Source organism: Palaemon carinicauda, chromosome 1, assembly GCF_036898095.1.
Source record: "Palaemon carinicauda isolate YSFRI2023 chromosome 1, ASM3689809v2, whole genome shotgun sequence".
In the NCBI taxonomy this organism is placed as follows: Eukaryota; Metazoa; Arthropoda; class Malacostraca; order Decapoda; family Palaemonidae; genus Palaemon; species Palaemon carinicauda.
Window position 1 is genome coordinate 143,924,878 of NC_090725.1, and position 18,796 is coordinate 143,943,673.

At 36.6% G+C, this 18,796-nt stretch overlaps 1 protein-coding gene across 1 annotated transcript in view; it reads left to right on the top strand.

Moving 5' to 3' along the window:
* Gnf1 (germ line transcription factor 1) overlaps positions 1–18,405 on the top strand; it is a 315,450-nt gene extending 297,045 nt beyond the window's left edge. The window contains exons 16-18 of the mRNA XM_068385704.1: positions 10,709–10,922; positions 11,118–11,291; positions 17,914–18,405. Coding sequence (XP_068241805.1) covers positions 10,709–10,922; positions 11,118–11,291; positions 17,914–18,063 — 538 coding nt within the window. The 3' untranslated portion in view covers positions 18,064–18,405. The remainder of the gene's footprint in view (positions 1–10,708; positions 10,923–11,117; positions 11,292–17,913) is intronic.
* The last annotated feature ends 391 nt before the right edge of the window (positions 18,406–18,796 follow it).

Consider the following 18,796-nt stretch of genomic DNA (forward strand, 5'->3'; position numbering starts at 1 on the left):
TATATATATATATATATATATATATATATATTCAAATAAGCCATATATATTTTGATATATTAATGTCTGGATTCTCTTAACGACCTCGGGATCAGAGCCCCAGGCGAAATCTCACAAAGACAAGAGCTTGGCTCCGGCCGGGAATCGAACCCTGGTCGGCAAGCTTATATAGACAGTGACTAACCCATTCGGCCACGAATGGGTTAGTCACTGTCTATATAAGCTTGCCGACCAGGGTTCGATTCCCGGCCGGAGCCAAGCTCTTGTCTTTGTGAGATTTCGCCTGGGGCTCTGATCCCGAGGTCGTTAAGAGAATCCAGACATTAATATATCAAAATATATATGGCTTATTTGAATATGAAAAACACGTAAAAATTTGCAAAATTTATCATATATATATATATATATATATATATATATATATATATATATATATATATATACATACATATATATATATATATATATATATATATATATATATATATATATATATATATATATATATGTATGTATGTAAATTTAGTCTTATATGTGTGTGTGCATTGCTCATACCATTAGGCCTAGGGTTTATATTATTATTAAGGCAGAGAATCTTTCATAGGTTAGGCCAAATTCTATGATGTATTATTTTAGCATTTGCAAATCATTTGTGATAAAGATTCATCAACATTGTTTGAATCTTTCCTAGTATTCCATTTGTGCCAACAGTGAAGACAGTTGTCTCCATCCGAGTAAAATATTTTTTCGTCACAGAAGATCTCTTTTATCCAGAATTCATCGACCTTGGGGTAGTATTCTTAGGCAAAACAGAGCCTTCCTTGATGGTGTTCATTTGTCAAAAATGGTTTCTTTTCTGGTTTAAAGGGTTGAATGGCAGCTCTATGTAATCTTTTACAGATAGTGTCTGTTGAAACATGATCTTGTTCCCTTTTAATAACTTGTGTTATTTAATGGATGACGACGACCAAATTCGACCATCAATTTGTCTTCTCCCTGGGTAATGAGTTTAGGTCTACATTGCCCTTATATTCTGTTCACAGTTCCCAATTTGTTGGCCTTGTGCATGTTCATGATGAAACTGCACAATGCTAGGGAATTATATTCTCTTCAATTATGAGCCATGAAAATGAATAAAAACTTGACCTTATTTCACTTAATCAGCTGACTCTGTTACCAGTTTTCACCTGTTTTACGTCAATCTGTTGACGTAATAGTTACATAATTGATTGAAGTAAAAACTATAATAATGATGGATACTTTAATTTAAAAAAGTAGACTTTATCCAAATTATATAAAAAACTGCATCAAAATGATTTAAGGTAATGATGATAAATATAAATAAACACAATAATTATATAAAAAAATATAATTTCATGTCCTAACGATACATTCTAATTTATTCATGTCCCTAAATGAACAAAAGTTTCATGATGTTTCATGTTTTCTCGTTTTTCGTGAAATATGTTAATATGACTATGATATTTATTGTGAAAAGAAATTAAATGATCGTATATGTCATTTTAAAAAGTATTCCCAAGAGGAAATGTAAAATGTGTATGATATAATAAAGAAAATAATTGACAACCATTTGAGTGAAACATTTAGAACAAGATAGCAATCTCAGCAGGCGAGTGTACTTATACAGCTTCTTATAAACTGTAATAGAAACCAAATAAAAACAATATTAGGCAGTATTTACTGTCTTAATCGTCTGCTAGGGCACCCACTCGTTGGCAGGGGACAGTGACTTGTTAGGTTAGGAGTTAGACCACCCTAGGGCAACCCATATATGCGAATTTTTCCTCATCATGTCTGTCTCTGAATTCTAACCCTTGCGAAAAACGAGGGCTGACTGTAGTGTATTACAGTTGATTATTAAGTGGGTTAGTTAACTGCACCTAGGCAGTGGTCTATGTTTCGAGGGATTATGAGTCTCGCCCTAGGTCACCAAGTGTTCGTGAATTTTCTGTTTTCATGAGTGTCATTATTACCTAAACCCCATGAATATGGAGGGCTGACTTATGTTATTGGATTTTCTAGTTTGGAAATTTGAGTTAAAAGGAGCAATTCTCAGTCTGAACAGTGTTCACAGCTCATGTCAGTTCTAACTGGTTGTGAGGCTTTTAGGCCACTCACAAAGGTTCAAAGCTGACTGTTTGGCTTGTGGTCTGCTATCACTGTTTGCATTTTTAGATCGGAAATACATAATTTTAGTCTAACTGATAGTGTAGTCTTTTCCTTTCCCATTGGGTACTGACTCATACTCTTTTAAAGCTGACTCTGGCCACCATCTAGATGGGTTATCATCCTGAGTGTGCGACTAATTAATGTCAGTTATCCACTGGAATATATATCCTAGCCAGGTTGGAGACAGTAATCTTCTCCAGTTCCCAGCAAGGACTTCTTTCAACTTTACTCTTGAAGGGACTGAGCCTTCTTTTTCTTACTTCCTCTCAGACTCAGTCTAGGAAGTGGGTTTGGAGAGGGGAAGGTAGTGACATAGGTTGTTTACTCTTGTCAGCAGGAGTTCCCTGCATATGTGTTTATTTCTTCATCCCCTATTCTGTTTGTAGCTAGACCTACCTACCTAGATTCATCTATGGATGTGCGACTGAAGTAGAACTATTTTGGTTTTGGCAGTGAAATGTTTTATCACCTTTGGTCCTCTCCCATCGGCTCTTTACAAGTCATCACAGGGACAGAGTGAACCCATCTTCCTCTTGCCGGAATGGTATTTTTTAAGCAGTGTTCAATCACAGATTTTATCTGTATGATCAGACTCCAGAGAGAAATATTTCAAGTTATTGGTAACTCCAAGGGCTTGTTGTTCATACAGGCCTTCAGTTATTTCAAAGTTTCTCTTTCATATTTCAGGTCTTCACATATCTGTCCACCTGAGTGTTCAGCATGGGCCTCTGGTAGCTCTTTTCAGAGTTTTTCCACGAGACACTGAGACTTTCCTCAATCTCTTGCGAGCATGCTGTTTGTTAAGAATTTTTATTTTACCAGCAAGCTCAGGAAGGTAGCTCTTTGATTCTTACCATTTAGATCTCAGAATGACTCCTTTCCCCAACTTTCTCTTCTTTAGAAACTTCTTTTCAGAAGTTAAAAGTAGTAGTAGTTACACAGGCCTTTAGTAGAAGCTCTTTGGGACTTTTGATGTGCTGTTTTCTCTTTTGGCAGGATGACAGATCTCACCTGCCAACCATTACCTTAGAGTTCAGTGAAGGGAATCATAAGCCAGGTGATGATGAGAATTGCTCATGCTTTCATCATTTCTACTCTGACAAAGGATGATTGACCTGGCCCTTACGAAGCTATTCTACGTTTTCTGGTAGGATTTCTATTTTTTTATCCTTCGACCGATTCCTCCATAGTTGATCCAACAACTATGTGCCTAATATGACTGTTTTCTCTATGAATGCAGGTGAAAGGTCCTGGCCAGGGCTCATTGCTAACTCCATAAGTTAGGAGAAGGTGAGAGACTTTTTGCAAACCCTTCCTGTTCATGCAGGGTTTACGAGTGCCCTTTTCCTTTGAGAGCTGCTCTCCTTCGGGAGGGGGTAATGGAGCTCACTCACTTAGTAATTCCTTTAGTAATGGAGCTCACTCACTTAGTAATTCCTTTAGATTCAATGAAGTTGAGAGTGAGCTGGGTGTGACAGCTCTACTGTGGCACTGGTTGCAGGTGAACAGTCCCTCAAGCACCAATTACCAGCATTAGGTTGTAGGTTGGTCAGGGCACCAGCCACCCATTGAGATACTACCACTAGAGAGTTATTGGATCCTTTGACTGGCTAGACAGTACTACATTGGATCCTATCTGGTTACAGTTCACTTTCCCTTTGCCACACATACACTGAATAGTCTGGCCTATTCATTACAGATTCTCCTCTGTCCTCATGTACCTGACAACATTGAGATCACCAAACAATTCTTCTTCACCCAAGGGGTTAACTACTGCACTGTAATTGTTCAGTGGATACTTTCTTCTTGGTAAGGGTTGGAGAGACTTTAGCTGTGATAAGCAGCTCTTCTAGGAGAAGGACACTCCAAAATCAAGCCATTGTTCTCTAGTCTTGGGTAGTGCCATAGCATCTGTACCATGGTCTTCCGCTGTTCTCTTGCTTAAGGGTACACTCGAGCACACTATTCTATCTTATTTCTTTTCCACTTGTTTTGTTTAAAGTTTTTATATTGTATATAGGAAATAATTTAATATTTTTACTGTTCTTAAAATATCTTATTTTTCCTTGTTTCCTTTCCTCACTGGGCTATTTTCCCTGCTGGAGCCCTTGGGCTTATAGCTTCTTGCTTTTCCAACTAGGGTTGTACCATATCAAGTAGTAGTAGTAATAATAATAATAATAATAATAATAATAATGATAATAGTAATAATAATAATGATAATTCTAAGGCAAGAAGGGGTAGGGTATATGTTGCCCCTAGGCCACCCTTCCTCTGCTTTAGGAGGGGTTGACAGAGCTCACCAGGTACCTATTTCCCCAAACTGTGGCACACAGTTCATGATCCACTATGGCAGATATCTTTGCATAAGAGCAGCCAGTAATGGTTTTTTCAGGGATTAAGTACCAGCAATATCCAGGGAGAGTGGAACATTTTGTTCCTTCCCGTGGAGAGACTGTGGTAGCCCCAAGTCAAGAAATATCCCTTTCTGCCTGCTTTCATGTAGGTCCTGAGAGGAGATACTTCATGAGCATTCTTAAGGAGGGGAGTCATGGATAACGTGTCTCTCTGGCCTGAACACTGTCTGCAAATTATAGACTTTTTTTTTTTGTAGAGTTGGATTCCTCATTCGGAAGGAACCCTGTCCATGCTCTAGGAGAGCGTTTGGCAGTCTTGCCGATCCTGGAACTCAAGTCCAAGGGTGGGAAGGTCCTCATCCTCAGGGCACTGGTGTATGCACCTCCTGTGAAGTTGAAGACATTATAGAGACCCCTCTCAAGATTTTCTTCTCTGCATTGACAAAAGGTAGGAAATTTGCTGTCTGTCATGGAGGGATAGGGATTCTGGTTATCTTCATAGTCAATTGAATGATAAGACCCAGTTCCTTCTCCTATGGATATTTGACTCGGAAATGCTTGTTGTCCAGGAGGCCATGATTGTGTTATTTTACAGGACTCGACATCTTGCTCTCAAATGAAGCAACCCCCCCCCCCCTCTTAGCACTAGCAGCACTAGCAGGATGTGAAGGAAGAGCATAGAAGCCATTCCTTCTAGCTCTGTTAGTGTTCTAATGACTGGGGCACCTGAGGTTGGTGTGGGCCTCTACCTTCTCAAGGAGGAACTATCTTCACCTTGTTACTTTTAGAACATTGCCCACATATGCCTGGATCTCCTTCCTTGGGTCCTCTAGTGGCTGCTCAGTTGTTGTGTAACTCTCCCAGCTCCTTCTACTCAATTCTCTTCTTGTGGGGAGGAAGCACCTGCAAACATTATGTGCTGGTCATATGACTGATGCTGGTCAGTTACTCCATGGAGCCCATTTCTAGAAGACTACGCTCTGCCTAGAATTAACTCCTTCATCCTCCTTGCAAGTGGGAAATTGAGTCGGTGTTTTCCATTCACATTTGTCTTGGTGGTCAAGTCTGGTACTAACATTTCTCCTTAATAGTGATGCATTATAGGTGTTCTGTGATCTAGTTCTGACTTCCCCTGAGTCAGTACTGTTCAAAGCCCTAGAAAATTATCATCCCTATGGTCATTGTTAAGAGGTTTCTTTCATCACCTTCCTTGTTCCTATACTGGATCAAGAAGGATGACATGTCCATGGAAGAAAAGAACCTTCCAGTCGTGTTCTATAGAAATGACTCCCAAGGAAAGATGAGTCTTCTATTGGAAGGAGAATTATTTATCTTCACATAAAAACAAATCACAACTCTTTAAATTAATTTGTACTTGAAGGTTTGGAAAGGTGCCCAGTCCCTGGGCCAAACATCAAAAATGACATGATGCAGTTGGGCAGGCAGAGACCTTCCCCATATACCTCCTGTTAATTACCCACTTAACTTAATAAAAATTTCAAGGTACGTTCCAGCTGGCTGAAGACACTCCTATTCAAGGGACTGTTTTGTATAGTTGGAAAAAATACAATACAAATTATGATGCATTCAGTATATGTGATTTTTTTTATTTGTCATGTACAAAAAGGTACAGGGGATCTTGACATAAAAGGATCAGCCAATTTTAAAATTGAAAATAAGGAAAACTCAATATTTGTCAGTTGTAAATCCAAACAATTGTTTGTGGCCATGCATATACTCCTTGACATTTAGCAGCGGCACATATCTATTGATACATGGGCAATTTATGAATCACTTTGCAGTTATTTTCATTTTTGGTGTACTGTATATGGAAAATTATTCAGTTTTCTAATTGGCAACCCTACATATTTTGTGCAAGAGAGACAGCCTTTTTATGTCTGGAGCTGGTCCCCCTATTGCTTCAGCATTGAAAGCATAGCAACACAGTCTGCCTGGTATGTCATCTGCATTTACTCTGCAGACTGAGTGATGTCATTCGGATGTCATAATATTATTCAGATGGTCTTGAGATAGAAGCTATGATTTAGAAGCAGAAAGTAACAGTGATGACATATTTTCTGATGAAGTGATTTATATAGAATAACTGGGGAAATAAATCTTTAGCTTATCAATTCTAGCTAAGGTTACAAAGTGTTTACCATCCAGGGTTTTGACTTTGTTTTCAAAAATACCTCTTTCATACAATTTTAGTATAATTTTTGTTAGTTGGTTTAAGGGTAGATAGGATTTACTAAAAGCAGATTATTTTATTGTATCTTTATAATCATATATAAAATCACATGTATCTTTTCTAGAGATCGCTTCTGAGAGGATTTTCGTAGCATTTAATGCTTTTCTGTTTTTTTGTTTTTTTTTACCTTGGAAATGATTGGTGTTTATTATAGTGTTTATTTAGATTACAAAATATCTGTTTATTTGATCATATAAATGAGTCGAGCTGGGAGGAGCGGAGAGAGGAAAGGTCCCCTTTTGTTCATTTGTTTGATGTCGGCTACCCCCCAAAAATTGGGGGAAGTGCCTTGGTAAATAGAATAAATAGATAAATGAGTCATTTGTATATATTGAGATTATAGTTTTTCTCCATTTTTTGTAGAGAGTTTTATAGTATTGATTAGAGATTTGTCAGTAAATGATTGTTAACCCTTTTACCCCTAATGGACGTACTGGTACGTTTCACAAAACTCATCCCTTTAACCCCATGGACGTACCGGTACATCCTTGCAAAAAAACTGCTATTTACATTTTTTTGCATATTTTTGATAACTTTATGAGAAACGTCAGGCATTTTCCAAAAGAATGAGACCAACCTGACCTCTCTGTGACAAAAATTAAGGCTGTCAGAGCAATTTAAGAAAAAATATATTGCAAAATGTGCTTGAAAAAAAAAATGCCTGGGGGTTAAGGGTTAGAAAGTTCCAAATAGCTTGTTGGTAAAAGGTTTAATTTAGATGAATATACTGTACAGTAGACAAATTCTTCCCATTCTTAGCAAGATTGGAGAGAATGAAATAAGTAGCAGAACCGTTTTCTAACACGAGACAAACTGCCAGCATGTCTTTGGCAGAAGTTGCCAGGATACCTTGCCTCTTTAGAATCCCTGGTGCCCAACAGTCGTCTCCGCACTCAAACTCTCCATTGGCAGCTGAAGGATCCTCCGGACATTCTGGTCCCGATAGGGTCGGAGCAGAAGAGAGTGGTGAAGTGGTTGATATCTTATACCAACCTACTCATGGGAGTATTCCTTCTTTCTCCTCCGCCAGAATTGATGCCCTTTACAGATGCATCAAAAGAAGGGTGGGGGCCTCATCTGCTCTAGCTCACCACTAAGCCAAGCAACACTGCCACATAAACCTCTTAGAAATGAGAACATCCTTTCTACCTCCCAAGCATTTCAAACAGCTCTATTCAGGACACTCCGAGGTGCTGAAGAGTGAAAACTCCACGGTGGTGGTGGGTTTCATAAACAAACGGCTGAGGAAACCACTTAACGGAATGTCTGAGCTCGACCACAGATCAATAGACTGTTTATCAGTACAGGCAGGGTCAAGAGGAGAGTTACGAAGAACTCAATCTCTTCCTGGAACAGGAAGGTGATCGAACGAGCCCTCCAAGGAGACTCGACCCCTCATGACATCAAGGGTGTTAGCAAATCCCTGGCATTCAAAAAGATCTTTGATGTGACTCAGTTTTACAAGCAGGTGTGTGGAAACGTCAAGCTACGTTCACTGCCCACTGCTGGCAAAACGTAACCCACAAGAGCCTTGACACATTCTCCATATGTCCTGTGCTGGCTGCACAAAACATGATCAGTAACACCTCGGCTCCCTCGTGGGATAAGTAGCAGACAGTTGAGGGCAGATGTTACCTAATTGTAAGTCTAGTTTGAATGTGCGTATGACTGGCCTTTTTGTCTTTCATTCTCGCCTCTCTTGGGGATTGAGCAAGTTGATGAACTCTGCAAGCTAACCTCCTCTGACTGCAGGTGGGTATCATCATTCCTTGTGTAACCTGATATATGCTTGTACTGAATAGTATATTTGGTATGTCCCCGATCGCCCAGCAAGGTAGGAATCGGGTAAAGGCCAGGTAAGAGGAGCTTAGCTTCAGGTTGATTCTTACCTAGCCGAGTCACTTTGCTTAGTTTCACACCTTCGCATAATTGATCAGGCCATTATCTCTGATTGAGAGTAAGCAAGGTGATATAGTGTGCTCTTCCACAGCTCTTGCAAAGCACAAGAGTTGTGTTTCAGGTCAGTGACCAACCAGTTAGTCTTAAACTTCCAAACACCTAAACATGTGTCTCCATAGTAAATAGTTGAAAGGTTTGTATTTGGTGCTGGAACAAATGGTAAATTTGGAAATATGTATTTTTCCTAACCATACAAACCTGAAGCTCTTTACACATACTATACTGGTATGCCATCACCTATCCCCGGGAAGTCATGCCTGCAATTGCAAAGTGCCTTGTGTTGGCTACTGTATGTGTGAGCGAGGTGGTTGGTCTACCCCCTGCTAACTAGCGGAGGATACAGCTAGTTTCAGCTTTTGCCAAAATGAATCTCCATAATAAAGGAGTTTCAGGTTTGTATGGTTAGGAAAAATACAAATTATTTCTAAATTTGTTATATTTTTACAAAGGCTTATCATGATTATCATGGATTTTATATTCCTTGTTGAGTATTAATAAACAGAAACTATGATGTTTATCATGATTTAATCATAAATGAAGATCTCTTTGCCCAATACTGTATCTTGTTTCTTTAGGATCCTGGTCGGCCCATGCCTTTTCTTATCTATCCTCTCTCTCTCTCTTTCTGCTTCACTAACCCCACAAATATCACTGTTATGTGGATATCAGAGCAAATTTTCTTATGTTAGAAAGATGTTTTGATTGCCTTTTCCTTTTTGACGTAATAACATTCATGCCCAAACAAAGAAAAACAGATGTAGTACAAAGAAAATGTCAAAGTCAAACTGAAATATGTACCCTTTTTCCCTAAGGTTTCAGCTCTCACTGAAGTGAAAGGACTGAGAACGTCTGTCTTCAAGACTTGAGGACTGTTTACAAATGCCATTGCTCAAATTTTTTGCTAACAAAAAATACTGCATTTTCTTGTACGGATCAACATTTTTGGCCTTTTGAGTAACTTTTACTGCTTATCCCATAAATATGAAAGTAAGAGGAATTTTGACAAAATTTTTTGTCTATGCATTCTCCATTGCCATACAAAGCTTCTTGGATTTTTTCATGATTTTCTCCCTATACCCCTATACCGGCCGACCCCTTTAAGATTATACTTCATCTGATCTTTAGTTTACCTAATTTGATAGAGAGAGACCAGTCAATATAATTTTGCATAAATTCATTTCTTTTATTTTTTATCATAATTATATATATTTGTCATAATTAGCAAGTTAAGGTTTGATAGAGTTATCAACAAAGAAAATAAGAAATTTACTTATACAGAGAGCATTCTGGAAACTTACAGGTAATGATTGACTACAACATAAGAAACAATGCAAGTTCCGTGTTCGACTCCCTTCACCAGTTATGGAGTAATGAGTGGAACTTTATATGTGGATAACGATATTTACAGTATTAACTGAAAAATTCTGTATTTTCTTACAAAGTATATTTTTGTTTCTTCCTTATAAATCTTGGATACTCTTTTTTCAGTATTTGGTGTATGTTATCTAAAGGTGTACTTAAGGGTTAAAATACACAAAAAATTAATGAGAAAACAGGTTCAAAAGTAGTAATGAAGCATAATTAACATCAGAAAAATAATTTTTTATCCACATTTTTTTTCTCTTTCATGTACATCACTACTACTAAAACTAATGGTCAACTGACAAAATAGAGTGATGTTTATAAGGCCTGTTGTATAACAGGATAGAGTAAGTTTGAAACTGTAGCTTTGAATATCAGCAAGTTTTCAAGCCCTTATATAATACTGTCATTTTTTTATATTCAACCAATGCCTGTTCTTTATTTGGCTTTATATAATTAAGAATAAATAAAAAAACATTACCTTGTGGAATTCTAGGGACGTCCAGTAAATATTGAAATTTGTGAATGTTAAGGTTTGACTGTATATCCTTTTGAAGCTTACCAAAATAACAAATTTCTTGACTTTCAGAATTTCAGGAAGTAAAATGGATGTTAATATGGATTATTGTGAGACACTAAAAAGGGCAGTCACTCAACCTTTAGTGAAGTATGGTATGGAAGGTGTACAGAGTTCGGTGGATGTCATGAACATTTACAACCTGCTAAGGGAAGACTTGGATTCCATGTTGGAGTTAACACAATGGCCAGGGTCAAAAGATCCAATGGCTAATGTTGATAGTAAGGTAAGTAATAGCTCGTTTGATTGTTATGCAATGTCATTTATATTTTCTCTCCATTGAAAAATAAGCTCTTTTGAATTTATGACTTTTTATGTGACAATTTGCTTTTGTGCAAATATTAATTTTGATGACCCTGGCAGTCATAATGTCAGATAACTCCAGTTAAATCTATCAGTCCTTACTTTTAAACTTCTACAGGTAAAATCAGCTTTCACCCGTTTGTATAATAAAGAAAGCCAGATGACTCCCTTTGCTCCTATTTCTGTTGCAAAGAAAAAGAAGAGTACTGTTGGTGAAGAAGAAATGTATGGTGAAGACGAGGAAGAAAGTGAGGAAGAAGACGACGACATCACCAAAAGCTCTATGATTATGGTAAGATTCAAAATTATATTGAGCACGTGTAATTTCAAATATATAATTTTAGCCATCCAGGTATCCATTAGTTATATTGCAATTAAAATTATCATGATTGAAATAGAAGCTATTGATATGTAATAGTGACACGACCCCTTGGAAAAATGGGGTATTTTTTCGAATTTAAATTGCCGAATATTTTAAGAGAATTTATGAAAGTATTATTTACTTTTGAAATAGATTTTTAATTATTTCTATAAATCCCCCCTGATGTTCATATTTCTGCTTCTTCAGAGGCCCTGTTTAATCAACTCTTGCCTGTAAAATAAAATAAAAAAAATTTCCCATTTTATTTTGCTTCAAAAATTCATGCTCTTAACAATAGAACAGAGACCTCTACCATAAATAGTAGGAAGCCCACTTTGTTGCTCAGGGAAATATAGCTTTCTATTTCTCCGTTGATCTGGCAGTGATGGAACGCCCTTGGATTGTTAACATACTGCATTTCAAGATGTCTTCCTCTGGTTTTATTTACAATTTTTTCTGGGAGATCATGTACCGCATTCCCTTATATTGTCTCAGGAGCAATTCTTTGATTTAATTATCTTTGTGAAGAAGGGATTTTACTCTCGAAACCACTAATATGAAAATATGTTTTAAATGATTAACGATCAAGTTGACAATCTTAGCAAGCTGGCGGAGATTAGTCTTGTTGACATCAGCAGGATGACAATGATATTGACACGCTGCCACCTATAGCCAACAGCCTTTTTTCAACAATTATAAGCTTCAAAAGCTCTGGACATCTCTTATTTCTTTTGTTTAAACTTCAGACATCCCATAATCCTTCCTTAGTATTGGTATTTATGGTCATCAACCGATTGTCAAACCTAACCTAATCTCCCATAGTCATTATAGTTTGATAGCATTTCATTCAGTAAGGATTCTGAATGTACGATACACTCCACAAATTTGAAAGTCATGAACAGATCCTTGAAATATTTACATACTTTTGTTCTGCTGCTGAACCCTTGCTTCCATAATTCTTGTCGCTGTATATAAGACCGAACTAGATTGTGAGGTAGATCTAGCAGATTGGTCTGATGCTAATATACCCTTTGCTCGCTAGAATAAGCGCCTCTCATCCTAACAGTAGTAAAAAGTCTCATTGCTTATTTGGATGGCATGTCAGATCGGTATGATTCCCGTAAACTCTGAAAGTCACAGCTAATTTGGATTGTTTTCATCATGTTTCAGATGACAATATTCACCATTCACTGGCAAGCTTTGCCACTAGAGCGTCTCACATAATTTTAACCAGTTAATAGCAAATACAAATCTGATATGAATCTGCGTTATCCCGCTGCTACCACCTTTTCCAAGGGTAAACAGTCCGAGAAATCAGCTGATATTTACATGAATTTTGTTGCAGCACAGGAAGACAAGGAAGAGGATAGTCAATCAGACAATAAAAGGGAGGAATACCCCCTTTGCAATTTTTGCGTGGCCTTATTGCTACTTATACCCTAATTAAGGGTTTAAAGTAACTTCGGAAGTATCTTTATCCTACCGAATTGAAAAAGTGATTATTTCCAAGGCACCTCACACATCTTCACTCTCTAACTTCTTTATGAACTCAAAGAATGGAGGTTCAGGTGCTCGTTTTGTGCATAGAACCTCTTTAATACATAGATATGATTGATATAAGGTAGCTCAAGTACAGTAATGCCTCATAACACAAAAGTAATTCGTTCCGGAGTGGTTTTCGTTTCGTGAAAATTTTGTGTTACGAGTCACATTTTACATGTGAGTCGTTTCAAACCCTATAAAAACACCACATTAAATTTTATGATAAAGCTACTGTATAACCACAATGATACTGTACAGCTAAATACATTTAAACCATTCAGTATACCTGAACTAACTGTCAATACCTGTATATTAAGTAGTTATTAGAACATAATGCAATAATAAATGGAAAATGATACAATACATACTGTAAAATACTGTACATATACAAAATATACAGTAACATATGTATTGTACTAATATAGTTACCCTTACTATAGAGAGAGACATCTTCTTTTGACTAAACAATCAGTTTTCTTCAAATTGTTTTTAATGGGTGACTATTTTACTCCCGTCCTCGCTGGCAAATCTCTTTTCTTATCATGAAAAATTTTTTGCAATGTGTCGGAAAAATATTCGCATCTCGTTTCGCAGCTTGAAAATTTCGAAAGCAGATTCTTTCGTGAACGGAGGTATAACTGTACCTGAACTCTTCAAGTAGGATGATTTAGCAAACAGTTGAAATCGAGTCACTGTACCTTATAAAATAAGTAGTTCCGACGCGATATACAAACCTCGTAATCATTTAATATAGGAATTCGCTTCAGCCCAGCTGAAACAGCCGAAGAGAAATAAAACCAGGCAGTTGTGCTGATTGGTTGGCAGACGGAATGGGACGGAGCTTAGCTCCCCCCCACCCGCCAAGCCCGCTTTCCTCATTAAAGAGGCCAACGAAAGGATCCTGTTTTCAGATTAGAGAAGATATAATGCAGAACACAACGGTGAAGTTAAACACCAATTCAAAAGAAGCTATTCAGAAGTGTTTTCTGTATTGGATGTAACGATAGGATAAGTATGTGGAGACACAAAGGGCCCACTTTGAAGAGGATTAAAGTCCCAATCCCGTCATGTGAGTAATATATTTTTCTCAACAAAAGGTCGGATACTTTTTAGACAGATGTCGTAAGTCTCTCTTTATTGTTTATATATGACAGATCTATTTTAATGTTTTAACTGTTTTTAAAATATTTTCTATTAATTATTTAGTACTTCTGATTTAGTTTATTTCCTTATTCCCTTTCCTCGCTGGGCTATTTTCCCTGTTGGAGCCTTGGGCTTGTAACATTCTGCTTTTCCAACCAGTTGCAGCATAGCTAAAGTCTGTTTCATCCTAGCTGGTAAATGAGCCGAACCACGGTTTGAAAGCTGGTCTCTGATTGGGTGTTGGTTCAGACATTCTCCCCTCTCGCTAACTGACGACAAAGCAAAACATTCCATTTGTCCTTGGTAAATTATGTTCATTTGTGCTTTCACCTCACTTAGTTTGTGTAATATCATCCTTGTTCTTTGGTCACACAGACTAAATGTAGATGATAGAGTATTACCTTAATAAAATATCCATATCTTAGAAAAATATACAAAAAAATACGAGTGGAAGTGAAACGACTGCTGAAAAACTTTTTACAAAATTTTTTATATGCTGTTTTTTACCTACAAATGCAATGCAAACTTGAATGAAAATAGGTGGATTTTGTAGAAAAAAAACTTTAATGTCATGAACCTAAAAAGAAGAATAATCCAAGGAAGGAAAATAATGGTGAAATATGTGGCTTTACCACGATATCGTTGCAAACTTTGGTGACGTTTCCTCGATGCTGCAAGCTTCCTGCCCACGCACGATCACTCGTCATCATTAAAGGATTCCATTATTCATCACAAGAACTTTTTAATTTTTCCTTCTTTGCTCACCTTTTTTTCGCATCATATCTACTTGGTTCTTTAGTAACAGACCAATTAATAATGAAAGACTATAATTTTGGTGAAAAAATATCCACTTTGCTTAAAATAAATTTTAAAATGCGAGTTGAAGTGAAGCTATCACCTGAGAATCTTTATACCACTCGCAATTATATGCTGATTTTTCTTACAAATATTAAGCTTCCATACATATAAAGTGTAGGTAGAATAATGTATGGGGGTCTTACGTTATAGAAATGCTGGGAAGTTCATTTTAATTTAAAAAAAAAAAAAATTACTGTAAAATCACATGACGTTCCAGTTACACCTGTTTTCCGAGTTTATGTTCGTCCTTTATGCCAGACAACAATTTTTGTTACAAAAAAGGTATGAAAATAACAATTCATATTATCTGTGAATCCCTACGTATTATTCATTTCTATAATATTCAATATTATCACCAAACTATGCTATATGAAGTATTCTAAAAATTTCATCAATCAACAAACTGGTATCTGTCCAGGGCCTCTCAGCCACCTCTCAACACATCTCTGCATCAGACGTGTAATCTCCTACGGTGTAGTGGTTTGCAGACTGTGGCCAGATGTAGCATGCAGACTGCCTTGTGTCCAAATGCCAACCACACTACTACGTTCACTGCACAAAAAGATCAAATGATGGAATACCCTGGAATCTGGGCAAAAAAGTATACAATCAAGGATGAACTGGGCACTGGGCACCACTCCTTGATTTTATACTGGGCAAGAGGATCCAGCTAGAACTGTATTTGCTTAATATTATTCTAGAGGTATGCCGTCTTACTTATTACTGGCATGCATGGAATCCAATATAAATAGCGGCAGCTATATTTTAGATTATTCAAAATTTGCAAACATTAGGAGAGGAAAAAATAATAATGTAAAGGAAAAAAACATCAGGCTGGAATGGGGAATATCTTAGGTGAGGAAGTGTATTGAAAGAGGATTATAAGTAAGACAGATTTAATAAGAAAAATTAATCTAATAACTAGGTTGACAATACCCAATAATAAAGGACAATTTCAATTCTCATAACTAAGTTTACATTGTAAAGAAAGAATTAGTACAGTATCCCTCTTCACTTCAGTCCCACACAAACTACTGTAGGTTGAAAAATTATAAGGTTGAAAAAAAATGCCCACACATTGGACACTCATAACCATTTAACACACTATACTCGTGAGTAGAGAATATTTAAAGTTTAACACAATATACTCGTGAGTAGACAATATTTAAAGTTGATAATCTACAGTTTACAAAAATGCAAGCTTCTGGACATCATTAAAATGCAGTTACAACCTGTTATCCTATAATAGAATAAACAATGGTGATAATTCTGAATGCAGCTTTTAACAGGGCTGCAGGCCAAAGAGCAATGAGCATCTTTTGGCTTGAAAACTGTTTTAATACTCAAATTTCTTCAAAACTAATCCAAGGAATTATTTGCATCCTCTTTGAAGGCTTCCTTATCCTGAACTTTTTATTCTGCTATTAACAAATTTACAATACTATTCTGCAATATGTTACAAATAGGGGACAAAATTGGTGGCATCTTGGTGTCTTGGAATAGAATGATAGAAGTCAAAATCAATTGTTGAATGCAAAATTGTTCCGAGACTGTTTCAATTAGAAAGGATAGCACTCTACTATGGGCTATTTTATACCTTTAGCAAGTGAGGATATCCTGTCGGGATCATTATCTCCACTATGCCCAGTTTTGAATAAATAATCGTATTGTCCCTGTTCCCCATTTTTTCCACCGGCAAAAATTATCACTGTACAAATCTGGTAATAGGTAACCAAAAGTATCAGGTTAAAAGTGTTCGCAGGACACTTGGCAGAAAATTTTAATTCTCAACTTTGACATACACTGTATCATGATTTAGTCTTTTCCGGTCGACCATAGCCAAGATGTCTTAAATGCAGCAGGATCAGAATGGAGATGTTCCAATCATTACATCTCTACTTGACTCCCCACTGCATGTAGGCTATTATTGCAGTTACCTATTAAGAGAAACAATAACAGATTAAATCAGGTTTTGGGGGGGCCACTTGAGGCTTAACAAAAATACTGGAACAAATAAATAAAATTGACAATTTTGAAAGAAAAGTTTATTTTTCCTAACATACAAACATTCAGTAGATTTTTTTTTCACACAAACCCGTATTCATTGTAAAGGTGGTAAGTTTAAAAGTTATATATGCCTTCATGAAATAATGGTACTTCTGGTGTTTGGAGAAACTATATTACAGGCTGTAATATTTCACCATTATTTTCCTTTTTTGCATTATTTTTCAGGTTCATGACATACAAGAGGATTTTTTCTACAAAATCCATCTATCTTTATTTACATTTGCATAACATTTGTAGGTATAAAGCAGCATATAAAAGTAGTTGTGTAAAGTTTTTTTCAGTTCTCATTTCACTTCAACTCATATTTTTTTGTATATTTTTTTAGGATATGGATATTTTTTCAAGGTAGTACTCATCATCTACCTTTAATCTGTGTGTGACCAAAGAATCTGGTAGATATTATGCAAACTAAGTGAGGTATAAAGCGAAAATGAACATCATTAACCGAGTTCAAATGCAATGTTTTGCTTCATTTCAGTCAGCGAAAGGGGAGAATGCCTGAACCAACAGTCAGTCAGCTTTCAAACCGTGATTTGGCTCCATTTGCCAGCTAGGATGAAACAGACTATAGTAATAATAATAATACATGCTAACCCTCCTTGTCACTTGACTCTTAGTATCAAGAGGAGAGTTAATGTTGACTTCCAAACTAAAAGCTACATTTCCCAAAGTTACAACCTGCGCTTCCTACCATTTACAGTGGAGGGCTCGGTTCCTGGGTTAAGAGCATGTATTTTTTGAAGCAAAAGAAAATGGGGAAAAAAAAAATTACGGGTAAATGGCTACTAAACTGGGGCTTCTATAGAAGCAATAGGAACCTCGGGTGCATATAGAAATAAGAAATTGTATTGTAATTCAAATTTTACAGCAATGATAGATTACTGTAAAAGAGTTTTTTTGCAAGTGTTTGTATTACTCAGCCTTATATGCTTTATATCCGTAGGTGAAGAAGGGTGGCGGAAAAAAAGGAGAGCCTAGCAGCAGTAAAGGTGAAGGTCGTGGCAGAGGTGGAAGTAGTAACAGAGGCTCTAGCAGAGGTGGAAGTAGTAACAGAGGCTCTGGAAGAGGTGGAAGAGGGAGGGGCAAAAAGTGATAGTTACAGAAATTGTTAATTGTTCAGCCTTGTTGCATTAAGCAAATTTTTCTTACTGTAATTTAAGTTTATAGTTGTTATTTACATATATGTCTAGTAAACCTTTCGTGTACATTGATTGAAAGACCCTTCTTATCTGTAATGTGAAAGTTCCAGGAAGGCATTAAGCATAAGTAATTGGAATATTCAAAATTTATTTTTATTTTAAATATGAATGTTAAATACAGAATTGCTGTAAACACAATGTTTTACTATAACTTTCTAAATTGTATATAAAAAGACTGATCAGTGCACGTACATACTGTGTTGTAATGTGAATATAATGATACCATAATTCTGGAATTTGTATTTTTGTATGTGGTTACCAAATTTAAAGGAAACGACAACTACTTTAAGCACAAATATATGTTAATTTGGCTATTTATGTTCTCTAGTTTTCATGATCTCAAGCATAGCACAGGTATTTCAACGAATCTTCCCTAATAATCGTATGCTATATGTTTCTAAGCATAAGCTTGTTGATAGAAAGTAGGAAAAAAACAGGAGTGTAATCTGGATTTCAAACTAATCATCCCAGTTATTCCATTCTCTCAACGTGGCCAAACCACCTCAACACATTCATATCCACTCTAGCTGCTAACTCATTTCTTACACCCGTTCTCACCCTCACTACTTTGTTCCTGACCCCATCTACTCGAGATACACCAGCCATACTCCTTAGACACTTCATCTC